Source organism: Phyllostomus hastatus, unplaced genomic scaffold, assembly GCF_019186645.2.
Source record: "Phyllostomus hastatus isolate PE091 unplaced genomic scaffold, TTU_PhHast_1.1 phas_contig_254, whole genome shotgun sequence".
In the NCBI taxonomy this organism is placed as follows: domain Eukaryota; kingdom Metazoa; phylum Chordata; class Mammalia; order Chiroptera; family Phyllostomidae; genus Phyllostomus; species Phyllostomus hastatus.
Genome location: NW_025333810.1, coordinates 22,509,709 through 22,537,569, shown reverse-complemented (window position 1 = coordinate 22,537,569; position 27,861 = coordinate 22,509,709). Strand labels below are relative to the sequence as shown.

At 44.7% G+C, this 27,861-nt stretch overlaps 2 protein-coding genes and 1 pseudogene across 3 annotated transcripts in view; 2 read left to right on the top strand and 1 right to left on the bottom strand.

Moving 5' to 3' along the window:
- Nucleotides 1-20,475: 20,475 nt before the first annotated feature.
- Nucleotides 20,476-22,091, top strand: LOC123818136 (annotated as a pseudogene).
- Nucleotides 22,092-26,015: 3,924 nt separating this feature from the next.
- On the bottom strand, nt 26,016-27,029 carry LOC123818137 (gap junction gamma-3 protein-like). The gene has a single exon (XM_045838086.1). It carries the CDS (start codon nt 26,948-26,950, stop codon nt 26,174-26,176), a length of 777 nt encoding a protein of 258 aa, XP_045694042.1. The 5' UTR covers nt 26,951-27,029; the 3' UTR covers nt 26,016-26,173.
- A 191-nt stretch (nt 27,030-27,220) lies between these two features.
- Nucleotides 27,221-27,861, top strand: part of TRIM4 (tripartite motif containing 4) — a 28,402-nt gene continuing 27,761 nt past the window's right edge. For both annotated transcript variants that reach the window (XM_045838084.1, XM_045838083.1), the window contains exon 1: nt 27,221-27,749. In XM_045838084.1, the coding sequence (XP_045694040.1) occupies nt 27,351-27,749 (399 nt within the window). In that variant the 5' untranslated portion in view covers nt 27,221-27,350. The remainder of the gene's footprint in view (nt 27,750-27,861) is intronic.

Genomic DNA, 27,861 nt, shown 5'->3' with positions numbered 1-27,861 from the left:
AACCAGAAGCACCAGAAAAATCAAAATGCATGGAACTCTGACAACCAAGGAATTAAAGAAAAAAATCAACCAGAACAACCAGACAGGTAAGGCGGACCCCGCCTGGTGGGCAACTCAGAAAAACTGCTGGGAGGTGGTTGAGGGGTGGGGCTGACTGTCAAGTTCTGGGGAACCGCTGCGTGGGAGAGACTGACTTAAGGGGAGAACCGATGTCATCTCACCTTTAACAGGAACCTAAACAACAAACAAACAAGCAAAGTATAACCAAAGACACTGACACAGAGAACAGGTTGACAGTGATCAGAGGGGAGAGGGGAGGGAATTTCAGGGGCAAAGGGGAAGAGTTTACAGAAACAAGTATAAAGGACACATGGACAAAAACTGGACACATTTACAAAACATGGACACATGGGGGGGTTGGAAATGGGAGGGTGGTGGGGAGGACTGGGGGGTGGGCTGGGATGGGAGTAAAAGACTGAAAACTGTACTTGAACAACAATTAAAATAAAATAAAAATGAAAAAAGGGGGGGGGGGAACCGAGACTCAGAGCTGACTGTGGGCTATGGCTGGAGTTGCCTTGGTGAGAGATACTTCCCGTCTGACTCAAGAGTCTGGTGCAAAGTGCTCTAGAGACTAGCAGGCAAGATGCATTGCTCCCTCTCTGGCCCCTCTCCCATAGGCAGTGCAGCAAAGAGGGTTACCATGCCAGGTGAATACCTAACAACTTCCCAGGTACACCAAGACAAAGAAATATGGCCCAAATGAAAGAACAGAGCAAAGCCTCAGAACTAACTGATGAGGATGTTGCCAACCTAACTGATGGAGAATTTAAACCCCTGGTAATCAAAATGCTCACAGAACTGATTGAGCTTGGTCAAAAAATGAAAGAACAAGTGAAAGATACCCAAAATGAAATAAAGCAGGATATTCAGGGAACCAACAGTGACAAGAAGGAAACCAAGATTCAAAGCAATGATTTGGAACAAAAGGAAGAAATAAACATCCGGCTGAATCAGAATGAAGAAACAAGAATCCTAAAAGATGAAGAGAGGCTGAGGACTCTCTGGGGCAACCTGAAATGTTCCAATATCTGAATTATAGGGGTGCCAGAAGGAGAAGAACAACAGCAAGAAATTGAAAACTTATTTGAACAAATAATGAAGGAAAACATCCCCAATTTGGCAGAGGAAATAGACTTCCAGGATGTCTAAGAAGCCCAGAAAGTCCCAAAGAAGTTGGACCCAAAGAGGAGCACACCAAGTCACATCACCATTAAGTTACCCAAGATTAAAGACAAAGAGAAAATCCTAAGAGCAGCAAGAGAAAAGGAGACAGTTACCTACAAAGGAGTTCCCATCAGACTATCAGCTGATTTATCAAAAGAAATCTAATAGGCAAGAAGGGGCTGGAAAGAAGTATTTGAAGTCATGAAAGGCAAGGACCTACATCCCAGATTGCTCTATCCAGCAAAGCTTTCATTTAGAATGGAAGGGCAGATAAAGTACTTCCCAGATAAGGTCAAGTTAAAGGAGTTCATCATCACCAAGCCCTTATCATATGAAATGTTAAAGGGACTTACCTAACAAAAAGAAGAAGACAAAAAATATGAACAGCAAAAGGACAACAAACTCATAACTATCAACAAATGAACCTAAAAAAAAGAAAAGCAATGAAAACAAAAACTAAGCAAACAGAACAGGAACAGAATCAGAGAAATGGAGAGCACACAGAGGGAGTTCAGTGGGGAGGGGGAAGGGAGGAATAGGGAGGAAAAGGTACAGGGAAGAAGAAACATAATTAGTAGGCATAAAATAGATGGGGAAAGATAAAAAAAATTGATTCAGACACCTGCCTGCAGTGTCCACGTCATTATGGATGAAATGAAACATTCACATGGACTACCGAGTCCTGTGGAGGAAAAGGGATGACACAGCTACCCTCTCAAGGGGAGGGTGCTTCAGAGCAGCCTGGCCACTCTCTCAAGAGGAGAGAGTGCGCACACACCCTTGCCTAGACCCAGGCTTTTATTTGGTTTAATTTGCACAGGAATACAGGTACAGCTTATTAATTATTGTCAGGCAGGAAGGATCAAACGATAGCATATAAAGAACTACTAGGGCTCATTCTGAGTCAGGGTCTATCAGCTAAAAGGCTACAAAACTTTGGGAAACAAACTCATTTCCTGCTCAGGCCTTTATCATTTAATTAAGAGCATTCTTAGAAAAGCAGGTTTCACAGGAGTTTATTTATTCTTTCTCAGACCTGATTACTTAGGGAACCTGCCCTTTCCAGCACAGGGTTGCACCACCCTCTGTCATTGTTTCAGGCTTAAGTCAGGTAGAGGAGGCAAGATAGCCAAGAAATTAGGAGACTTCTCACAGACAGAATGAAAACTCAGGCTATGTCAAAGCCGAGAGGTGAGGGTCCATCACCCCCTTTTGCTGTAGCCTCCCAAGTCCTTCCCTGGGGCCTCCACGTGATCATGCCTATCTCAGGTGGTTCCCCCCTTGGGGAATCTTACCTGTCATTGGCTAACTGATCAAGCATTGGGGGCCAGTTATGGAAAAAGGAGCAGAAGTGGCACTCCTGCCAGGGAGATAAGCTTTGTCTCCTTAATGGCTTATGGTCTGAAGGTTGCTCGCTCAGCCTTAGCCATGGCGGGGTTACAGCTCTTGAAACCAGGCAGGGTGGTTCCCAACATAAAATGGTATAGAAAACAGAGGACTCAAAGAACTTATATATACAGCCCATGGACATGAACTAAGGCGGTGGGGGGAGGATAATGGAGGGTTGGAGGGGCAGGGTGAAGCGGGGATAAAAGGGGAAAAATTGGGAGAACTGTAATAGCATAATCAATAAAAAATACTTTAAAAATAAACCTAAGAACAAAAAATGAGTTTTCATAGCTTAATCACAAAAACTTAAAATATTTTGTAAAATAGCCCAGCGTGATCAAGACATTCCTTCACATCTTTCATAATTGCTACTAATGGTGGGTGACGACAAGAGCTTAATCAGAGGAGGAAGTTGAGTGTGGAATGATGTCAAAAAAGGCTTCATGAAAGGTGTTGTGATTAAGCAGGATGTTGACAGGGACAGAATTTCTGTTGGCAGCAGGTGGCAAATTTTAGAAGGATAGCGATAATGTGTGTTAATGTTCATCTCTGTCCCTAGTGCCTCGCCCAGTTCCTGGCAGAAAGAAGACAATTAATAATACTTACAAAAATAGATCAAAGAATAAATGAGCAACAATCAAAAGGAATGACACCAAATCTATCTGAGGGTGATTGAGGCCAATATGGAGGAAAGAGAGCTCAGAAAGAAAACTGAGGGTATGGCAGGTGGGGTGATATATTCAAAAGGGAGTTGGAGTCAGATTCCTGAGGACTCCCATCCAAAGAACATCCAATGTCTTCCAATGGATCAGGCACATTTTACTGTTGCATCTTTTCCTTCATAGCCTGTACTGTCTGCATACTCCATTCCTCTGCATTACCAGTTCTTAGCCTTCTAGGCCATCTACTCACTTGCTGAGACAAATTTTATTTTTTCCTAATTAAAAAATGTATTTATTTATTTTTTCTTTCAAGATAATTTTTAATGCATTATAAATAAAACACATAGGAAAAAAAGGAAGCCAGTTACATGGAAATGTAAGCGTTGACATGCATCTTTGTGGCCTGATGGGTGGTTTGCAGAGGGGTCCCCCAGATACAGAGCAACATGCTATCCTAAAGTGACTGAGCATTTGTTAAGGAGATAATTTGTGGCAAGGAGGCTCTCCTGGGGTGGGGTTTCCTGAAATTGCACTTGAAGGTGGTCCTACCTGCAGAGGAAGCTGTTGGTGTTCTTTGTTGGGTGGGGAGGAGGTGGCTTGGAAAGACCCACATTGGTTCTCTGGACCCCCTTTATCCTCCCTGGTGTACCCAGTAGATCCCCATGGCTTGGTCCCAAATTCCGGTTACATCCCTGTCAGGACCATGTGACCCTCCCCTCTCAGCTGCCTCACATCCTCCTGCTCAGCAACACTCTTTCTACCTGTTTTTGGCAAGCTGTGTTAGACCTTCACACCTTCTTGGAAACCTCAATACCTGCAGATTTCTCTGGGTATGTGAGTGGCTGTGTGTCCTCTCCTCCTCTCTCCCATAGCCTGCCAGGACTCCAGTCTTTTGAGGTTTCCTCCCTCTTGTCCCTGTCCATTCTGCCTCTCCTCTTATAACTGAGGTGAGATCTCACATTCTAATCTGCCTTAGCCTTGGGCTGCTCATGTGGACTTTTGGTTTCCTCATTGATCTGAAAATGTTCTCTCCTGTGGTGTTTTCAAAGGGTTCAAAGTTGTTGTTGTTGTTGTTGTTTTTTAAATACCACTGGCTAGTTTATTTTCTTCTGAGTTTTTTCTCCCATTACTAAATATCAAAGACAACATTTCTACATACTCCCCACACAATACAGTGTAATTAAATAATACTAATGTGAGAAAGTAAAGGACCATGTGCCTTATCCAGGCTTTCTCCCTGGGGAGCTCAGAACATGGACAGAAATTAAACTTAGGTCCCTTTGTAGAGAGTCTCAGGAGTGGGCTGACAAATGTCCCACTCTGTCCTCATTCATGTCCTGAACCTGTAGCTTCTGAGAGTAGTTTTTTTTTAGTGGGTTAAGTAGGGTTCTAAAAGCACCATTCCTCTAAACCCTCCTGTTTCTCTTCTACTAGGTCATCTACCCCCTTATATCCCCTCTCCTCAAGGTTCCTTGGCCCTTCTCTTGCTCAATGCTGGTGTGTAGAGCATAAGAAGCTGTGAACACTTAGTCCAGGTGATCCCTCTGAACATCTCAGGGCACTCCTCCTCCAGATAGGCCTCAGCCACTTCATTGAGATGCTCTCTGCTTTCCGCTTCTGATTGGTGTTCAGGGCCGCAGAGTCCAAGGGGACTCAGGCTGGGATTTCTTTGTTGAATTTGATGAATCTGTCCATTGTAGGCATACTCGTGTGTGCGTGTGTGTGTGTGTGTGTGTGTGTGTGTGTGTGTGTGTGTGACTCAGATGTTCTCACAACCTAACAGTCCTTGGAAGGTGTGAGACTGTGAGGCCATAAAGGTCTGGCCTCCCAAAGTTCTTACACAAGTAAGTTGTTCTGGTTTCATTTTCTGCTTTGTTCATGGCATTGCTTCCATTTAGGGTTATTTAATTTTAATTTTTCATTATTAGTATTTATTTTATCCTATAAAGCTTTAAAAGCAGTTGAGCCTCAAATTATTATTTTTTTAGATGAACTTTCACGTTGTTACTTCCAATTGCATACATAATCTTTTTGCAATTCCTCCCTTTTCTGTGAATCATTTCCCAGTGAAAATTCTTTGTGAAAGACAGTAAATATGTTTTCACAATGCCTGGCTTATTCAAAGTAATGTGGTTCCCAATGAATTTTTAAAATTATTTTTCACATCTTTTAGCTGTTTTTTTTGCAGCTGTTTGCCTCCATGTCTCTAAATAAAATGCTTTCTTGATTTCAGTGCTAAGCATTATAAAACCAATATTCTGGATGATGATTTACCTTCTTTCCTTTCCCAACCTCTGCCACACATGCCCATTTCCATTTTCCATCCTCTCAATCTAAAGATTATATATGAGAATTTAGGTTTAGATCTATATTCATTGTTTTCATTATTATGACTATGAATTAATAACTTTACAGCTCTTCTATGTAGTAAACTATAATTATTTTACTTTTCCAAATAACTTCATTTTCAATGGAGCTAATAGTTATTACTTTTTTTGGGAGGGAGAATCGAGAGATTCCATTCTTTTATTTTTTAAGATTTTATTTATTTATCTTTAGAGAGGGAAAGGAGGGAGAAAGAGAGAGAGACACACACATCAATGTGCGGTTGCTGGGGGCTGTGGCCTGCAAACCAGGCATGGGGACCCTGACTGGGAATTGAACCTGTGATGCTTTGGTTCACAGCCTGTGCTCAATCCACTGAGCTATGCCAACCAGGGCTTAGTTACTACTTTTTAATGTTTTTATCCAGTTGCAAAATCCTCACCAACCATATTACTCTCATTGCAAGACATTCAGAAATCTCAGGCTAGACAGGTTGCTCTCCATACCTTCCTTGAATCTCCTTTTCTTATCATCCTGGGAATTCCATCTCTTATCTATGTAGCATCATCCATGTCCACACACACACACACACACACACACACACACACACACACTTACATATGTATATATATATATACACACATGTATGTGTAGATATATATGATCTTCCTCTCTTAGCTTATTCTTTTTCTTTTTTTTCTCTTAGCTTATTTTTCATCTTGAGGAAGCACATCAAGAAGCTTCTGGAGGTAAAATTGTTGAATGCTTGTGTATCTGAAAATGTCTTCATTATACCTTCACATTTGATTGACAGTTTGGCTAGGTATAGAATTTTAGGTTAGAAATAATTTTCTTGAGAGGTTGAAGGCATCTCTCTGTTGTCTTCCAGCTTTCATTGGTACATTTGAAATGTCTAGAGCCTTTCTGATTTCTCATTCTTTCATGTGCAATCTGGGTTTTTTTTCTGTCCCATCCAGAAGCTTGTAAAATATTTTTTTTCTCTAACTTTTGAAATTTCCTAACAATATGCTTTGGTATGAATCTATTCCTTCTTAATTCCTTCTTTGTGGAATTCCTATTGTATAGCTGTTAGAAGTCCTGGTCATTAATTTTCTTATCTGTTCTCCCCTACTATCTCTTTTTCTTTTTACCATAGTTTCAGGGAGATTTCTTCAACTAAGAAAACCTCCTTCCCCTTGGCTGAGGGGCTCCACAAACAGAATGACCCATCCCTGTGCTCCTGTATCTGATGAAAAACCTGGAGCTTTCCAGGGCCAGTGGGAGGGGCTGGAGGGGCATGCCAATGGCAGGAGCATCCTCCCTTCCCTTGGCAGAGAGGGCTACCCACAAGAGACAGAGGGAATGTGGGGAAGGTTTGGGGTGGGGTGGGAATCTCAGGCATAATCCCAACAACCACTCATGGCTGAGGAGGAGGGGGGCCAAGGGAGGGGCGGCAAGAAGGGTAGTCAATGCCTCATGCTTGTGCCTGTCAGGTGAGCACTGAGTTTGGCAGTGATCACTGCAAGGGAGGATGTTCCTCTGCCTGATTCCTTTGGGAAGCCCAGGAAGGAAGATAGGTGCTCTTCCCTTCTTCCATGATTCACCTGAGAACCATGGGTGGGGGGGTGGGCATCCTAGGTGATGGTTGTGAGGGAAGCAGGGGAGAAGAACACCAGTGGCCACCCCCAGGATGCTGTAGATTGGAGGGGGCATTGCACTGATTCTCCCCACACCTCCAAACACACTCAGAGGTGCAGGGCAGTGAGCAGTTCTGGCCCAGAATCCTGAACCTTTCCTGTGTCCCACATCCATGAAAGTTGCCAGTGATCAGAGTTGCACCATTCTGAGGCAATCCTGCCTCGTCAGTAGGGGCACCCAGCTTGTGAGTCAGGCGACAACAGGCAACAACCTGCTGATTGAGCACAGATGTGGGGTGGGGGAAGGAGTAGGGGAGAGTGCTATTGAGAGGGGCAATTAGCCATGGGCCTTGAGGTTCTGGCACATTCATACTGGGCATGTCAAGTAAGCAGAAACCCCATGTGATCTTTACCCAGGCCATCTCTCAGGGTAGCATTTGTGGTGAGCATCCTCAGGGGATGAAGTACTGATCCCCTTTGGAGAGAGATCAGGCTTATGACAGCTGGCTATAAAAGCTTGCATTCCTCAACCTCAGTGTTCCTTGACTGCACTGCAAGCCGACTGCCTGTATAGCATCAACCTGTGTCCTTGGAGTGACTGTCAGGGAGTTAGGAGCCCAGGACAACCCTGGCCTGCGTGACGCTCATACTGCTTTTTGTGCGTGATCACCAGTCCTTTGTCTCCACCCCAGGGCTCTCCTGTCTTCTGCCAGCTTCCACGGAACAGTAACAGATTAGTTTCTTGGCTTGAAAGTAGGGTTAAATCCCAGACTTTGAAAAGTATCTGCACCTCCTCTATCTGCTTTTGTATCCCCACTAGCAAAGGGGACTTTGTGTGCCCAGCTGACCACCCTGCCTGTTGATGTATCAAGCTGATCAAACAGCCGTGGGGAAAAGGGGTTGAGCAATGGAGGCCCCTCTTGTGTAGATGTGCTGGGGCAATTTTGGGGAACCTGGTCAACCACTGCAGGGAAAACAGGATGATTCAGGTCTTACTGCCAGCCTCCTGGAACTCTACGGCAGACCATGCACCTAATGTCCTCTCTTCAGTAAGGTCCAAGCCAGACATTGACATTTGTGTTGGTGTTTTCTGAGTCTTAGTGGTAATACCCCTTGTGCCACAAGAGGGAACCTATCAGCAGACTGGGAGAGAAAATCAGATCTGCTGACTCTCCAGAGTCAGCTGAATAGTTTATTTCTTTGGATATCTTGTGAATATTGAGGTAACAGACACAACACTCATATAGCCATTCCAAAACCAAGCAAAATACTTTTAGTTTTTATATTATTTGCAACTTTTCTTTCCACCCAACTTAACAGTTCAACTGCCTAGTCCAGTGACTGTAGAGTGATTCCAACTCCTTTATCTTGCTTTTATTATTCTCATCCCCATTGAGAATAATAAAATCCCCATTGAGAATGTCCCCATCTCCCTCACCCATTTTCAATAATTCCTCTTTGTTTCCCCCTCCTTGAACGCCCACTTTCTGGGGTCATTGTAATCTCTACTTAGGGCTTTGATTGACCTTCTTCTGATTATTCAAGACAATAATTCCTAACTAGGATTTTACTCAATATAGTAAGCATTATGGTTAATAATCCAGATTTTACAAATCTTGAGCAAATTACTGAATTCTTCTGTGCTTCAATTTCCTCATTGTTAAACTGGATATTATAATAACTTTATCACAGAATCTGTTACATAGTACTTGCTTAATAAATACTACCTACTCTAATTACCTAGTATCCTCCTTTCTGTGTTTATTCATCACTCCTGGGACTTACGACTTATGATTATAACTTTTCTGTTCCAGCCAATGTCCTTCCTTGTCCCCTGTGCCTTAATCACTCCTACTTAGGAGACATGGTCCAGGCTATTTTCCTGATCTCTCCTCCTGGCAATTCCAGATTCTCTGCAGCTTTGAGGGGGGACATTTTGTTTTCTAATCTCACCCTTTATCCCTTGTTTTATTAACAGCACACCAGATCTGAGGAACTGGCTTCTTGTTTTGTTCTACCTCTTGCAGTCTGTATGTTCCACACAAATTACCTGAGTCTGTTTTCTCGTGTGTAAAAATGGAGGATCCTTAGTGTCCCATGTAGTTGTAACAGTGTATGGAAAGAAAAACATTTAGTGAGCACCTAGCATGGACTATGAACTATGGACTGTATTTACTGAGCAAGTTCTAAATGCTGAGCAATGTCCTTGGCAATGAGGGTATAGAACAGATCAAGAGATGCACTGCCTCTACCCTCATGAAGCTTACACAGACTTGTTTTTAAAAACTGACTTCTCATGACAGCCATGAGAGGACTCACTGATGACATGGAGCCTGGATGATTAAATCCTTTTATTAAGTCCCTGTGAAACAGTTAGTGATGGGTGGAAGCACCACAGGAACCAAGTTTGATTGACCCCAAAGTTGGCTCACTTTCCACCCAACATCCCTGGGTATGGATGAGTCTGATATGTTCCTAAATAGGATCAGCCTCAGACAAGTGTGGGTGTGGAGCTGAGAGATCAGATATGCCTGGTGAAGAGCTGACTCTGAAATCATTTTCTGTGAAAGCTGAGGCCTGTGACTGGGGAAAGAGAAAGCAGCTGTGTTGTGGAGGCGGGGAATGCAGAAATGTCTGTGTATTTCTGCTTGTGTCTTCTGATGATCTTTTAGGGATCTGATACTTCCTTCCCACTAAATCCTCTTTTCATGCCTAATTGGGACTGCCCCTTGGTCTTGTGAAAACAGCACATACATATGGGCAAAAGTAGGTTTACAGCCTCCAGTGCACAAAACACAGAGTTTATTCTTGTATAATATATTTTTCCATACAAACAACTGTAAACCTACTTTTGCCCACCCCTGTATGTACCTTCCATACACAACACTCAGTTCAGTCCACTGGTTTTCTCTGTCTTTGGAATAGTCCATGGTATCTTTCAAAGTCACCACAAAGATGTCCTCCCTGGTCTTCTGAACTTGGCTTTCCTCCTATCCTCTATTCCTATCACTGGGCTGTAGGGTCCCAGGGACTTACTGCCTTCACAATCATAGAAAAAGAAGGCTTAATTATTGCGGCGGGCAGTAGCCTAAAACCTGGGGAATACCCTGGGGTGTAGAAAGTCTGGTATAAAGAAAGTCACAGAGCAAGGACCTGCAAAAGTGAAGAGGACTTTGAGGAGTGGGTCAGCTATGAGTCCCACCGTGGGGCAGGAGACGGTCAAGGAATACTTGGTCAATGGGATTAATAGCTACTTCACAGCAATGCATGCCCACATGGGCAGAGGGACTTGTCTTTATTTGGTAGAAAATGCAGGAAGGAGAATCTTCTAGAAAATCAGATAGTGAATCAGAAGGCATCCATATGTAATAAAAGCAGAATATGGCCTTTTAATCACTAGTTCTTCGAGCTAAATTGTTGCCAAGTTGGATCTTTCCAATAGCAGTGAGAAATGCACTTGCTGACTACCTGTAAACATTACAGATTTTAAGCCCACACAATATTAAGGAGTTATTAGCTTATATTTTTGTTCCCTCCAGATTTTCATGTGATGATGGGCCCAGGGTTAACTTAGCTCCCTTCTCTCCAGATCCCAGGCCCAGTACCATTATATCCAGTTCTCTGGGGTGATGTTTTCTTTCTTGTTCTGATACTTTGCTTCTGCTGACCCCTCCTCAACCATTGTTCCTGGTGGTGTCTCACTCTCCCCTGAACCAGATAGATACATCCACCTGTGAAAAAGAGGGAGAGTTGGAGAGAAGATATTTCTTCCTATCATTACGGGGTACAGAGATGCCAGGCTTCTACACTTCTTTCTACTCCCTAACCTTGGGTGATCTTTGCATGCTGGGTGTCTTGCTGCTCTAGGTCTTGGCACATGTTGTCAACATATGGCTGTAGGAGGAGGCTGGTCTCATTTGGTGGGAAGAGGAGGGACAAAGAGGGTATTGTCTGGTGGACTAAAGAAGTGGGACGAGAGTTCTCTTTACCCTTGGGGGCTCCTTTCCTGGCACCGGTCCTCAGAAACTTGTTGTGAAAGAGAAGTTTTGTCTTGGGGTTTTAGGGTCCTGTCAGAAGCTTAGAAATAATTAGGCAGAAATGCCCTCCCTCCAGCCCCCAGCACCAACCTTGGCCTCCTCCCCCGATACCCACACTGACTTGGGCACTGTGGACATTTATAAATGGGGCCATTGAAAAATCAGAAGAAATTTGTACAACTTTGAAAAGTATCCCTATTCCCTGGGCCTTGTTCATCTCATCACTTTCCACCCCCACTTCAGATATTTAGACAAGGGCTTTGGTCACTCTGGCTGGACCATCAGGATAGCCTTTAATGATGGGGTCAGAGCTCTTGGTTTCCAAAGAGAATTGTTAGTTAGTTTTAAGTGAGTTAGACTGAGAACTCATCAATTAAAGGGTTGAATCTCCATCTGGAAGTACCCTCCAACATGATGTGAGGTGCATGCAGTAGTGATTTCCTGAGTTCTTCCCCAAAGTAACCTGCAGCCATTTACTCAAATAGCCACCCACCATGGAAGGGGAATACTGAGACCTTTTGAGGCTGCATGCATGATTTGAGCTGGCACTGAGAACCCTGAGGATCCAAAGCTGCATCATGGCACATGTGGAGGTTGGGTAATAAATTGAGCCCTGTCCCAGCTCCCTCTCACAGTTACAGGTTACATTTACTGCCTCTACAGACCCATCTGGTATTCATTTCCCATGTTCTAGAATGTACCATCAGAATGGATGAACTTAGCAGATGGCTCAATCCCACATAGATTCCTTGACCACTGAAGTAAAGTTATTACATATCAAAGGGCAAGTGAGCTCTCTCTGTCCCCCAACCCCACTAGGCCAAGAGAACAAATAAAAACTATATTACATCCCAGGGAAAATGGCAGAAAACAGTGGCATCTTCAAATAATTAAGGAATGCATGGCACTGATCTCCATCATATCCCCAATTAATTCACCAGCCAGAGCCCTGCAAAACAGAATGGATTGTAGTAGATGGATTACTGAAGAATTAACCAAATAAGAGCCCCACTGTTTAGTCACTGGGCCAGATGTAGTATATTCAGTAGAGCAAAATAATATGGCCTTTGTTATGTGGTAAGTAGCTATTGATCTGATTGATGTGCATACTGATTCATTCATTGTTAGAACAATGTGTAAAATTATTATTATTAATTTGTTTTCAAAAAGTTTAAATTTCAACATTAATTCTTACATCTATCTGGTTAGTTCTTTTCCTTGGGGCTTCAAATTTGCTTTGGTCATCTACAGTGTGTTATTGGTGAAGAATTATAAATTATACTGCAAATTTTGGTGATCTTTGGTTAGTGAACCCTTGGTAAGCATTTATTTGGTTTCATGAAAATCTTGCTTTGGAGCTACAAGTAGAGTAAATCTTAGCAAAACTTTTCCACAACTCAACAAACAAGCATTGGTAAAGAACACAAGGTCATTAATTGTTCTCTATTTTTGTCAGCATTTTCACAAACTGTGGATAACTTACAGTATTTGCAAATATATACTCAATGATTTTAATCAACTGTATTTGTAACACTTTTCTTAGAGTCTGTTGGCACTTGCACAAAAGATTGTAAGTCAGACTTATAAACCCACCAGATAGCAGAAGGTAATTAAATACTATCATTAAAATCAGGAGGGAAAATGTCAGTCTAAAGCTCTATGCCCAACTAAATAACAATTCAAGATTGAGGATACATTAAAACATTTTTAAGACCAAAGAGAATCAAGAGTTTACACCTAACATTTCCCAGTAGAGGAACTACTGAAGGTTGTACTTCAAGAAGAAGAAAATTTAGCACACCCATAGCACTTAGTTAATAGCACTTTTTACAATATCTAAGAGATGAAAGTGACCTAAATGTCCATCAGTGGATGAATGCATAAACAACATGTGCTACATGCATGCATATATACATGCAATGGAATATCAAAGAAATAAAGTTCTGATAGATGTTAAGGCATGGATAAACTTTGAAGACATTATACTAAGCAAAACAAGCCAGTCACAAAAGATCAAATGCTGTATGATTCCACTGATATGTGGTATCTAAATAGTCAACTTCATAGAAACAGGAAGCAGAACGATGGTTTTCAAGGGCCAAGGGGAGGGAGAAATGGGTACAAAATTTCTGTTTTGCTAGGTGAAAGACTTGTGGAGATCTCTGCACAACAATGTGAATATACTTAATACTACACATGTAAAAAAGTGATCAATAGTTAAAAAAATTAAAAAAAAACATTGGGGTGCATAGGTTTTTTTAAATTAGTGTTTCAGGATTCTTAAGGTATAATTCCAGCAATGGAATTTCTGGGTCAAAAGGCAGTTCCATTAATAGCCACGTGCTGGAAGCAGCCTAAGTGCCCATCAGTAAATGAATGGATCAAAAAGCTGTGGTACATTTACCCAGTGGAATTCTATGCAGCAGAAAGGAAGGACAACAGCATGGATGGAACTAGAGAGCATTATGCTAAGTGAATAAACCAGGTGGTGGAAAACAAATACCATATGATCTCACCTGTAAGTGGAACCTAATCAACAAAACAAACAAGCAAGGCAAATAAAACCAGAGACACTGAAATTAAGAACAAACTGACAATAACCAAAGGGGATGGGGAGGAAAATAACAGGGGAAAGAAGGGAAAGGGTCATGAAAGAACATGTATAAAAGACCCATGGACAAAGCCAAAGGAGGGTAGGATTGAGGGTGGGAGGTGGGGTTGGGTGGGTTGGGGGAAAGTGGTGGTGGGAAAATGGAGACAACTATATTCAAACATTGATTAAAAAATGATAAAAATAAATGAAAAAGAAGTATATTTAATCCAGAAGGAAGGTATGGAGTTCAACACGCAACATTGAGCAAAGAAGCTGGTAAACATGTTGGTAAATCTAAATAAGAGTTGAGTTAAATATTCTTTCTGAAATGCAGAGAATGAATTAGAGGTGGACAAACCTAGAGGCAGAGACACTAGGATGGCATTCCATTAATTCAGTCTTGAACTATGTCCCTTCTAAATTCAAGGGACAGTATCTGCACAGCTGCTAGATCAATAAGGTGGTCATTGAAGGAGATGTCAGTGATGGCACCCAAGTTTTTTTGGTTGGGATCCAGGGTGGATAGCAGAGTTGGTCATTAAAATGTAGGACATGTAAGCAGAGAATAGCAGATTGCTTGTTCAGATCCCAGCTTCTCCACCTGCTAGCTGGTTGACCTTGAATAAGTTACTTAGCTTCTCTATTCTTCATTTCCCTACTTTGTAATAGTAGTACTTACATCAAAAACTGTTAAAAGGGATAAGTGAGTCAATAGCCACAGAGCACTTAGAATACCCTCATTTATTAAGCACTGAATAAATGTTAAGATAACAAAATATTAAATTGGAAATCTTGGCCAGGATTTTGAGGTACAATGTTTTAAGAATATATAACGCAAATGACATTCTAAAGTGATTTAGTAGTCTGAGATGTATTACTTCAAAGGAAAAGCAAATTATGTCACTCTTAAACTGTATACCCACATCAAAGTTTTATAAAATGGCAGAGTTGTTGGAAATTAGAGGGCGAGAGGATTAACTTGGGGGAGAGACTACCTTTGGAAAGAGATGTGCTGTCAGTTCTCCCCAAGAGAAAGGCATGAGGGTGCTGCCTTCTGCATCCCGAGCCTCATGAGAGGAGCTCCAATGTGCCTATTGACTCCTGCTTGGTACGTCAAAAAGGCAAAAGACAGCATTCCCAGCCAATGAATGGAGGAAATGTGGCTGCATTGAAATAGGCCTGCATGCCCCAAGTTTGTTGGCCCTAAGGATGTGTATACATCCTGTGGACCAGATGTGAGCATGCCCTGGAGAGAGCCGGTGTGAGGTTATTTTATGTTGTGCTTAATAGAATCTCCTGGAGAAGTGAATAGGCTTCAAAGGTTAAAAAGAAAAAAGAATCCTTTTGACAAGCTGTCAGAAAGATCAAATCACTTAAATGGTGAAAGAAGACTATCCAGCTGGACTTAGACTTCTCAATGGCAATACTGAATGTTAGAAAATGGTGGAATGATGCCCAAATAGCCACAGGGGCAGAATCTAGAACTGAGGTTCCCTATGACTCTCCTCCTTGGGAAGTGCAATGTTGGCTCTAGGAGCTTCAACAGAGTAAACAGACCCTGCACTCTGCACTCGTGAGTTGCTCTCCTACCCACCCACCTACCCACCTGCTCTTCCAGCCTTGCCCCTTACCATTCTTTGGAGGGGATCCTGGCTCTAGCCATGGGGCAGGAATGGGGATGGGGGCAGGTATCACAGATCTCATTGGCCCAGGTGGAGAGGAGATGGGCTCCTGGAGTTGCTGAGGGGACATGGAGCAGATGCCCCATTGTGTTGTGGGGAGAAGACTGTGCTATTTCTCCTGGCCAACAGGAGAGGACACCCTGAGATAATCTGTAGGAAATTCTGTCTGCTGTAGGTGGCAAGCCCTCCTTCATGTTGGAAACATGCTGAAGTCATTGCTCGCTTTCCAATGATCTGAAAATCCCTGTTTCAGTGTAGTTAGGACTCCTACCCTCACCCTTAACAACAGAGTTATTCTCCACAGACCATTCCTTATCAGCAGGGTTGCATGCTCCTCCAGCTGCAATTCTTTTACCCTTCACTAAGGCTGCCAGGAATGAAAAGGGGAGGGGGAGAGGTGGGCGGTGGCAGAAGGCAGGGCCTGAGGCACAGCGGGGACCCTGTGAACTCTGGCCTGAGCCTGATTCTGTCTCCTCCTGCTGCTGGTGCTTCTGCTTGAAGCTGCCAGGTGAGTGCTCATGCTGGGACAGGAGCAGCCGGGCTGGCAGGGCTGGGGGTTAGAGGTGGGCTGCTTGGGGCTCTACACTGTCTCTGCCACTTCCAATGTGTGCACCACTGACCTGGGGGTATTAAAGTTCAGATTTAATTGGACAAGCTGGGGATTCAGCCCGATTCTGCATACATGGTGATGCCTGTTCTGCTTCACATGGACCACAGTTTGAATAAAAGAATCTAGAATGTTTTCCAGGCCAGGTGGGGTGAGATGGGACCAGTGAACGGGATCCAGCACTGTCCTCAGTGAACATCCTTCGGTCACACCCTAACTGTCTGAGATGGATCCTGCCACCAATGGAATCCTGAGATTTTTCTCCAAAGGAATAGAGATGCTTAGAAATTTTTTTTTACCGTAATCATGATGGAATTTAAAAATCTATTTACATATTTGAACTCTTGGCTTTCCTCCCTCTCCCAACTGTTGAGCTCACAGGTATTAAAGTCTCAACAGGGTTCGGATCCAACCAGTTTTCTCCCAGATAGATTTATCTGCAAACTATTTCTCCAGTCCTAGAAAGAGGTGTCCCTTGAGCTGAACTTTACCAGCAATGCTGAGCCCTTAGCCCTCTGGTCCCTCTGGACAAAGCTGCAGACCTGTTTGTAGGAGGAGGGTGTGGGTCTCAGAGAATGAGACAGGTGGGCTGGGGCCTGCTGGAACAGACTGAGGTGGGGAACCACAGAGGCACAGGAACACAGGGGATGAAGGAGGAGAGACTGTGTTTAGGCTCTGGCCTATAGGAAACTCCGTTTGGTCTGCAGACTTTGGGAGATGGAGCACAATTTTGCCTGAATATGAGGCCCAGGAATGTGTGGAATAAGTATCATTTTGGTGGTAACAGCCATGGGGCCAAGGACAGGAAGGTCACTCAGAATTAGATTTGGGGGCTCCAAACTAAGGGGTTCTCAGGCTAGTCCTCTTGTCCTTCTTTTTCCACTGTCTCTTCTAAACCCCTAAAGCTGTGTGGTGAGCTCTGGAGACCCCAGTTCAGTTCCTAGAGCCTCGCAGAGGACATTTGTGTGTCTGGCTGTGGGTCTTGGTTGGGCACAGGGCAGAGAGAAGAACTAGAGACAGGGCCTCTGGAAACTAGTTAAATTCCCAACACTTAAAATATTGCAGGCCTGCTCTGTGTTACATTGCAACTCTGCTGGGAATGTGCTGGAAGTTTTTAGAGCAGGGGTGTCAAACTCATTTTCCTGGAGCCACATTAGCCTTGCGGTTGCCTTCAAAGGGCTGAATGTAATTTCAGGACTGTATAAATGTAATTACTCCTTAACTAGGGGCAAGGAACTCAGTGCTACGGTGCTGCCACCGGGTAGAAACAAGGTGCCCAGCAGGATAAAACAAGGTGGAGGGCCACATTTAGCCCTTGGGCCTTGTGTTTGCCACCTGTGCTTTAGAGGGTGCTGTGCCTGCACTTTAAAATGAGTAGGCTGAGAGTAAGACTTGAAAATTGACCAAACTAGAATTCAGTCTGATAATGCTCCAAGAGAGCCAGAACAGAAATCCCCAAAGCCCCAGGGCTGCCTCCCCAGGGCAGATTCCTCAACCTCCCACCCCTGACTTATGAGGCAGGGAGGGGCTGCAGGCATCCTCACAGATGGGGCTGGTTGAAGGAACATTCACAACCAGCATGGAAATGGGTAGATCATCATGTCCCACTCAACAAAAGCCCTTGGAGATGCTCTGGTACAGATGTCTTGCCTTACAGAGCTGGTAACTGAAGCCATGAGTGGGGAGATGAGGGACCAGTGCTACCCTAAAGCAGTGGTTCTCAACCAGGATGGATGTGACCCCAAGGGGCATTTAGCAATATTTATGGGTATCTGTGGGTGAGAGCGAAGTGTGCTACTGGCATCTAAAGGATAGAGGCTGGGAGTGCTGCTAAACATGTCACAACACACAGGACAGCATCTCCTGGACCCCCAGACAAAAATTATCAGGCCCCAACTGTCAAAATTGCCAAGGTTGAGAAACCTAAAACCAGCATTGGAACTTGACCTTCCTTTTGGTCTTTATGGAGTGCAGTATCTCTCCAAACAAAATTTAATTGAGCATTGATTGAGAAACTGTTTCTTTCCCCTGGCACTTCACTAAATGCTTTTTTTCATCCAAAAGGTAAGCTAGTGTTTTTGTTTTACTGTTGTCTTGATTTTCAAATTAGAAAAAAGATTTTGTTTCCTTATCTATTTGCCTTTTATTATTTTCAATTATCTTCTTCTCTTGAATTCTGAAAAATTACCCAATGTACTTTTAGCACCACAGTTTGATTTTCCTCAAAATCTGTCCTATTGTCTTCAACATAGATTTTAGTTGTGCTACTGACCACATTTCTCTGACTCTCTTTCTGGTGGGTCTGTACATTTAAAGATCCATTTACTATCATTTTTGAAGCGTCTTGGCAATGAAAGGAGATAAATCTCTATTTTCAATTTGCCATCTTTACTCATGAGGACAATTTTGCATCTTTCTAAAGACTGAAATAGGTTTCTCCTAAAAATTTTAACCCAGTTTTACAGAAAAGAAATTTCATCACTGATGTACTTCTGAGTCTTCACAATCTATGATGGGGGTAGAAAGATAGGGACTGAGGAGCAGGCAGAGAGTCAACCTCTTGATTTCTAGTGGCTCAAAATATGGTTTCTCACAGTCAATGGATGGGGACATATTTCTCTGGTCAACTGGAACCTTTGGAAGCATCTTAATCCATCCCTTCCTGTTGTACAGGAGTGACTGTTCTGCCTAAGTTTTCCCATATGGCCTGTTCTTATCTACAGTTTATGGCACTAATGCCCATTTAAAATTGTTTTGTGCCACCTGGCTGGTGTGGCTCAGTGGATTGAGTGCCAGCCTGTGAACCAAAGGGTCACTTGTTCTATTCCCGGTCGGGGCACATGCCTGGGTTGCGGGCTAGTCCCCAGTGCGGGGAATGGGAGAGACAACCACACATTGATGTTTCTCTCCCTCTCTTCTTATAAAAACAAAAACAAATTGTTTTGTGCATCTTTGTGAGTATCATAATTGGAAAGCTGATACAGGACAAATTAACATGTTTCATTTGCTTCCATATTAACTTAGAAATTCAGGTTATTACTACTAGAGTTAAAGGGGGAAAACCTAAGCAAGTTCATAGTCTAAGAGGAAGTAAGGATGGTCTGAGTAAGAGGAAAGGTAATTTAGGGATCAAATCCTTAAGAAGCCAGAAAGGAGACACCCAAGGACACAGATTTGGAAGGGAGAGTAGCCTTGGACACATGTAGGGCCACTTCTTTCCTAAGATGCTATAAAAGGAAGTGACTATGAAGATAAGAGAAGCAGTGGCTATGAGGATTCACCTCACAGAGTCCCTAGTTTCTCTGTAGAATAAGAGGTTTGTGTGTTCTTGGAAGAGTGAGGGGAGCCAGGTGTGTAAGAGTTTGGGTTTAATGGTGATGATTAGAAAAAGCGACTGGGCACTGAGGAAGACTGCTAATTGGAACAAAGATAAAGATGACAAACTGGGCTGTTAGCATGATCATATTTTCTCCAGAGAATTGAGGAGTTGCTGAAATCTGTTCCTGACCACCACCACCTCTCGCTGTGAAGGAGATATGAGCCCTAGGAACAATGGCAAAGGAGAATCAAATTTTAAATTTTTTTCCAGTCAATTCTGGCTTTGACCAAACCCCATTACATTTAACTAGTAGATTCTGCTGTGTTTTCTTTTAAAAAGTTCTTCTTTTCCTAGGCTAAAGAACATTAGACTAAAGCAAGCCTTGAGACTTATTTATTCTCTTCACTCGTTCTCCAGGGAGCCCCCTAACCTAACCACATCTCACTTTTACTTTGTGGTAGGAGCAGAGGCCAGCCCAACACACCTGTGAGCATCTAAGGGCAATGAGCCAGAGAAAAGCAGAAAGCAAGAGAATGCACTTTTTCCCCAAGGTCAGCAATGATTTTGTTCAGATGGTGCTGACAATAGCATCAGTGCTGGCAGACATCACCTGGAGAAGTATTAGTTTTCAGAGGACGCTGGTCTCTTACTTTTCAGCCTATTTAGAATGAGAGGGAAGGAGGGAAAGAGATGTGAGACAGACCCTGGTCTCTACCCAACACTGACAGTTGGTCTCCACTGCAGCAGGGAACAGAGGACAGAAGAGAGAGCCACACCCACAGTCACTATTATTCGCTATTATTATTTTACAAAGATAACTCAGTATATACATAGGTGCAATCAGAGCTTTAATATTTGGTCAACCAGATCCTTGGAGAAAAGCAAGAAAGCTTGTTACCCACCTTTGAAGTCGGAGTGAAAAGGTGGCCTATAGCTCCTCCTAAAGGAGAGTGAGCAACACATCTACACTCATCATTGTCCTGTGCTCCATAACAGGATGTGTGGCAGGTTCCTGAGGCGGCTGGTGACTGAGGAGAGCTGGCACTCCACCCCCGTGGGGCGCCTCCTTCTTCCCGTGCTCCTGGGGTTCCGCCTTGTGCTGCTGGCTGCCAGTGGGACTGGGGTCTATGGCGATGAGCAGAGCGAATTCGTGTGTCACACCCAGCAGCCAGGCTGCAAGGCTGCCTGCTACGATGCCTTCCACCCCCTCTCCCCACTGCGCTTCTGGGCCTTCCAGGTCATCTTGGTGGCTGTGCCCAGTGCCCTCTACATGGGTTTCACCGTGTATCATGGCATCTGGCATTGGGAAGACTCGGGAAAGGTGAAGAAGGAAGAGGAGACCCTGACCCAACAAGGACAGGGCAGCACAGATGCCTCAGGGGGCTGAAAGGCCCAGGCTGCTCTGGGCCTATGTGGCACAGCTGGGGGGTGCGACTGGTCCTTGAGGGGGGCAGCCTTGGGGGGGGGGCAGTACCATCTGTATGGGTTCAAGATGCCCAGCTCCTTCGCATGTCGCCGAGAGCCTTGCCTTGGCAGTATAACCTGCAATCTGTCCCGCCCCACTGAGAAGACCATTTTCCTAAAGACCATGTTTGGGGGTCAGTGGACTCTGTCTCTTCTTTACTCTTTTGGAGCTTGTGCTTTTGGGCCTGGGGAGATGGTGGCAGACCTGGAAGCAAAAATCTTCCTCTTCTGACTGCTTCCCAACTTCAGAGAGCACCAGGAAACACAAGGAACCAAACGATAACTTCCCAGTGGTGGAATCAAAAGACCAGTTCCGAACAGCAGGTGAGCAGGGCACTGATGTCCTTTTTTCTTCTTTGTCTGGTGTCTTTGTCCTGATGATTCCCTTTGGCAAGTCCCTTATTCTCTGGGAAGTACAACTTCCACATGTTACAAAGTAGAAAAAGGTGAAGGGATTAAGCAAAACAAACCAAACAAAAAACATCCATAGACACAGACAAGAGCTTGGTGATTACCAGAGGGAAAAGGGGGTGGAGAAATGTAGAAGTCGGTATAGTGGGCATAAATGGTGATGAATTAACTTGGGTTGGTGAACACACAATACAATTTACAGATGCTGTATTATAGAACTGTGCACTTGAAACCTATGTAATTGTATTAACCAATGCCACTCCTATAAATTCAACAAACAAAGTAGAAAACTAGGTTCCAGGAAGATTTTCTGACCTCTGCTCCCAGCCAAGCCCCATGACTGTCAATCTGATGACTCCTTCTGATGAACCATGACCAGAGTGCTCTGTTGTAACTCCTTGTCCTTCCATCGAAATCTCTTCCCATTTAGAAAAAGTCTCAGCTTCTGCTTGATTCTCTACTTTGCAGAGTTATAAAGACACCTGGCTCAACTCTGAAGGAAACCCTACGACTGGATCTTCTCCCCAACACCTAGTGAGTGGGGATTAACGTCTGTGACAAGTTAGAGGCTGTTGAAGCATCTCTAAGGGCCATGGTGGGCCATGCTGCTTAAAGCATTTCCCTGAAGAACTACTGCTTGTGCCTTCTCACCAGAATTCTCTGGTGCCAGCATCACAATTTTTATGGACTTTGTTCCAGAGTCAGCCAGCAGAAACCTCCACAAAACCATGCCTCTCCTTTGTCCGGTGCAAATAAAGATTGATTACTGTTGGTGGTATTCTTGTTGCTAAAGACAATTTCCTTCCTGGCTCAGTGACTCTACTTATCTCTCTCCTGTTTTTCCACACTCTCTACTCCTGCAAATTCGAAGTCCTGTAACCCTGAATACCCAGTCTTGCTGTATATGTCTTATCCAGAAACTCTGGCCTTCCAAGCATATATAATGCAGTGTCCAGCATCTATATATAGATTAGATTTACCCAAACACTCGGCCACAACCTTTAGGAAGATTACTGTGAATTCAGTGGATTATGTCCCCTGGACCACTGACAGCTCTGATTTCTGCTCAGTTCTCAATCTCTTCTTGGTTCATGACAGCTGCTGCATTGGCTCCAACACAGCAGCACCTTATATGTGGTGCTAAGTCCCTATTTTTTAAACTCATATCCCTCAATACCACACAGACAAGCTGGTAGAGTTCAGCTGCTGATTCAGGGGTAACAGGGATGTTTACATCATAGTGTGATTGGGAGGTATTTTAAAGCTGAATGAATAGTATGTTTCTCTTTTCTTGAGTTTTTCAGTCATTTCTGTCCAAGAGTGTTCTGGCCTCCCACCTTTTTGCAGCAACACCTCTCTCTTCAGTTCTTCCTTGTCCTTGAATTTTCAACAAAGAGTAGTTACCTAGTTTTGTTTTCTCCTCCTCAATCCTAAATTATCCCCAAATAAATTAAGAAGGCACACCCCTAAGGAAAGCTATTTGGTTCCCCAAGAGACACTTCGGCAACAACTAGTAAAACAATAATTTTTCTTTTTGCTACATAAGTGTTTCATAAAGAATCCCTTACCTGCTATAGCGAGAACCCAGCCAAGTGAGAAAGAATGGAAAAAGGCCAATGTCATCATTTGTAATTCCTCCTTCATAGCATCCCTTTTTAAACAGCTTTACTGATACACACACACGTATATATATTTCATGTACCATATAATTCATCCAACTAAAGTATACAATTCAATGGCTTTTAGTATTGTCAGAGAGTTGTCCATCCATTAACACAAACAATTTTAGAAAATGTTTATCAACTCAAAAGGAAACTCTATGAGCCTCAGCTATTATCCCCAAACCTCTATAACCCCAAACATTGCTTTGGCACCCTTGTTGAAAATCAATTGCTTATAGATATATGAAAAATTTTCTGTATTCTTAGTTTTATTTTTGGAGGAGAGAATGTCCCATATGTGACTGCTTTGGATCCTTAAGCTAGATCCAGCTAGATCTGGACCAGAACAGAGATAGCTTCCCATAAATCCCCTCAGAAAATGTCTGATCAACCCCAACACTGTACCCCAGGCATGCTGGTTCCTGAAACAGGCCTTTGCCCTACCCTGGGAAAGCATGTCAGATGTTTTCCCCTTATCTGGGGCTGGTCACACCCCAGTACCACTATCCTTCCTGACCTGTGCTAGAAAACCCTTCAGTGCCTGCCATGTGGCATGGAGGATATATATGTTGTCTTGCTGCTGCCCAAGATGTGCCTTGTGTGTGTTTTTTAAAAAACTCTTGATGTAATGCTGGAGTTGTCAGCCTCTTTCTCCAGTCTCTTGGCCCCAGGAAATTTTCCTAACACAATTCCACTGATGTCTATTCTATCTGTATGCCAGTGCTACATGTTGGATTACTGTAGCTTTGTAACAAGTTTGAAATTGGGAAGTGTGAGTCCTTCTACTTTGTTCTTATTTTTCAATATTGTTTGGCTATTTGGGGTCCCCTGAAATTCCAGATGAATAAAATTGTGAATTGGGGCACCTTGATATTTTCAGTAAAGAAAAACATCCATTTTAGGAGTAGGGTAGGACTGAAGACATAGGACCTTAATGAGACACAGTCACGCATTAGTGACTCGTTTCTGTCACTAAATACACAGGCAGGCATACAGACACATACTCACACCCTCACCTCACAAACATTCATGACAAACATCAGTAACTGATAAGAACATTTCCTCTTCAGTTTATATTAAGACTCAATGAGTCTTTCTCAATATAGCATCCCAATTTGTGAAGAAATACACTTCTTAGTTGTATAATTTAAACATTTTAAAACTAGATATGCTATGGGACTTTTATAAAAAAACCCAAAACAAAAATTGCAGAAAGCCCCTTTCCAATCATTTAGCCATACATTCAGTAAATACTCATTGAGAATATTATGGGAAAGGCAGTGTCTGATATTGGGACACAAGAGGAATTAAAGACTTCATTCATAAGTAAAGGAACAAAGTGGGAAGAATAAAAAAACAAAGCACCTCAGAAATACAAGGTTGAAAATCTATTAAAGAGAAACAGATAATTCCCTGAAGTAGGCAAGTATATTACTTGTTGAAAACCTCAGTGGATGTTCCTTGGGATAGCAAAATGGTCACTGTCTTCAAGCCGGGTACCAAAAGGCAATGTATCTGTGCTTCTGAATCTTAACCATTCCCACTTAAAAAACTTCATTTCCTTTCATCCATCCTCCAGGTGCTATCGGGTCTTTCACAATGTCTTCACAGCAGCTACACCACTCTCTGGCCATTGCTCTCACATCCTCGTCTTGACCTCCTCAAGGAGGAGGATCAGAAACTGCTCCAGCACCAGAAGCTGCAGGATTTGCTCCTTTCCAGCATCTTAGACAACTGTCACTCACAGCAGATCTCCCAGAGTTGGCTCAGAGCATCTTACAGCCTGCAGACCTTCTGGGAATTGAACTACCTAAAACACTGATGGAAAGTCAAGTCTGGAGAAGACCATCTAACCCTAGATTCCTTCCCCTAACAAGTTAACTACTAGAACCTCTATCAGCATTGAGTGAATGTGCCCCATGTCCTGAGAATGGACTTCTTCTACCTAGAGTTTCCTATGCTTGGTAAGAAAGAGGGAAATCAGGGTGGCAGGAGATGGGGCTTAACACTTCCTCTCGTGCTTGTATTATGGAAAGTTGGCTCTCAGGTTTCCTGAGCTTCAGAGAGTCGGTGGGTTTTGTGGGGGAGCAGGATATCCTGCTTTTCTAGGAACTCAACTAGACCTTGGATTTGGAGGCTGAGAAAAGGTTCCTTTCCCTGGAGAATGAAGCTGAAAAAGAGCGGCTTCAGGGACACTAAGCCTAACGGGCCCAGCTAGCCCCACTCCAGGCCCAGCTACATAGATACCTCTAGTCCTCCTGGAGAGCCCACAATGCCCTCCTAGGTGTAGCTTGCCTAGGACTCCAGAACTTAAATCACCAGAGTAGCTTGCAACTCTTAACCTCACCCCTCAAACCTGATGACAGCTAAGACATTTGGAAAGAGAAAACTCCACTCCAATGGTCAAAACCAAGTTGGTTTCAAAAAATTTTACTTAGACATTATTTGGCTGTTACTTTTAAGACTGCAATAATTTACATATTTGTATTGCTCTGCATTGGAACTGTAACTGTGGTAAGCAATTAGACAGACATGAACAGAGCAAAGACAATGGGTCAGGTACAGAGGGTCACCAGGGCAGAAGGCCCCAGGTGCCTAGCAAGGGGCAAATCTGGGAAAACAAAGATCTTGCCCAGCAGGGTGACATTCCTCCCCAAGGACATTGCTGGTTATGCAGTTTAGACCCACAGACTTTCCTCCCTAAAGATAACATCTAGGCCTCAGTTGTATTTCAGCCCCAGGCCCAGAAAAGCAGCAAAACCAGAGAAGCCATACTACAGCTGACCTCAGGACCAGCTGCATTGACTGATGACCCCCTGCCCTGGTGCTATAATCAGTGTAGACCAGGACCCTGAAAGGACACACCTGGAAAGCTGATGAATCTTCTGTTCAGCCCCTGGGACCTCCTCTAAGACTTCCACCATGAAAAGTCCTAGAGGGACCCAACACTCCGGGAACAGTGACCCACCCCTCCCCAGTCTCTCCCTCCAGATGTGTTACATTGACCTTCCTCTCTTAAGCTGCAAGAGCCTTTCTTTTGCTTCTGTAGTTTGTTCCCTGAGCTCATTTCTTCTACCTCTGTGACTTACTAAATAAATTTTCTCTTATAATTTGAGTCAAAGAAGTAAAAAGGACATCAGTGCCCTTCTCACCTGCTACTCAGAACTGATCTTTTGATTCCACCACTGGGAAGTTATCGTTTGGTTCCTTGTGTTTCCTGGTGCTCTCTGAAGTTGGGAAGCAGTCAGAAGAGGAAGATTTTTGCTTCCAGGTCTGCCACCATCTCCCCAGGCCCAAAAGCACAAGCTCCAAAAGAGTAAAGAAGAGACAGAGTCCACTGACCCCAAACATGGTCTTTAGGAAAATGGTCTTCTCAGTGGGGCGGGACAGATTGCAGGTTATACTGCCAAGGCAAGGCTCTCGACGACATGCGAAGGAGCTGGGCATCTTGAACCCATACAGATGGTACTGCCCCCCCAAGGCTGCCCCCTCAAGGACCAGTCGCACCCCCAGCTGTGCCACATAGGCCCAGAGCAGCCTGGGCCTTTCAGCCCCTGAGGCATCTGTGCTGCCCTGTCCTTGTTGGGTCAGGGTCTCCTCTTCCTTCTTCACCTTTCCCGAGTCTTCCCAATGCCAGATGCCATGATACACGGTGAAACCCATGTAGAGGGCACTGGGCACAGCCACCAAGATGACCTGGAAGGCCCAGAAGCGCAGTGGGGAGAGGGGGTGGAAGGCATCGTAGCAGGCAGCCTTGCAGCCTGGCTGCTGGGTGTGACACACGAATTCGCTCTGCTCATCGCCATAGACCCCAGTCCCCCTGGCAGCCAGCAGCACAAGGCGGAACCCCAGGAGCACGGGAAGAAGGAGGCGCCCCACGGGGATGGAGTACCAGCTCTCCTCGGCCACCAGCCGCCTCAGGAACCTGCCACGCATCCTGTTATGGAGCACAAGACGGTGCGTGTAGGTGTGTTGCTCACTCTCCCTTAGGAAGAGCCGTAGGCCACCTTTTCACTCCGACTTCAAAGATGGGTAACCTGCCCCCACTCGCCACCCCCTCCAACTAGCTATCATCCTGCTCTCCATCGGTGAGTCTGTCCACATCTCTGCTGTCCACGGTAGGAACAGCCCACGTCCGGTCACGCCAGGTGTCCAGGCCTGGGTAGCCGCGCACCGACAGCCCGCGGCTCCAGAGCTGCCCGCCACCCCCGGGCAGGGAAGGGCCGCCTCCGGGCGGGTCCGCGCCGGGCAGAAGCCCCCGGTCCCGGAAGTGCGGCCGCCAGCTTCCCGGTTCGCTCGCCACGGGCCGCCTCGGGCGCTGGGAAAGAGAAGCGCCATGGCTGCGGAGGACCTGCAGGAGGAGCTTTTCTGCCCCATCTGTCTGGAGTATTTCCAGGATCCGGTGTCCATAGAGTGCGGCCACAACTTCTGCCGCCGCTGCCTGCGCCACAGCTCGGAACAGGGCGCCGGCAGCTTCCCCTGCCCCGAGTGCCGGCAGCCGTCCTCCACCGCCGCGCTGCGGCCCAACTGGGCCCTGGCCCGGCTGGCGGAGAGGGCGCGGCACCGGCAGCGGCACCGGGCTCCCGAGACCTGCGGCCTGTGCGACCGCCACGGGGAGCCCCTGCGGCTCTTCTGCGAGGACGACCAGCGGCCCGTGTGCCTGGTGTGCAGGGAGTCCCAGGAGCACCAGGACCACTCCTTGGCGCCCGTGGACGAGGCCTTCGAGAGCTACCGGGTGAGCTGGCCCGTAAGGGGCTGCTGGTATTGCCCGGGAATGTCGACCGTTTAATTAACTTTCATAAGAGCCCCATGAAGTGGCTGCTAGTTCCATTGGAAGCATGAAAAAC

Bases quoted from the DNA above. Each gene is read 5' to 3' on its own strand.
- LOC123818137 (XM_045838086.1), bottom strand. From the start codon at position 26,950: ATGCGTGGCAGGTTCCTGAGGCGGCTGGTGGCCGAGGAGAGCTGGTAC.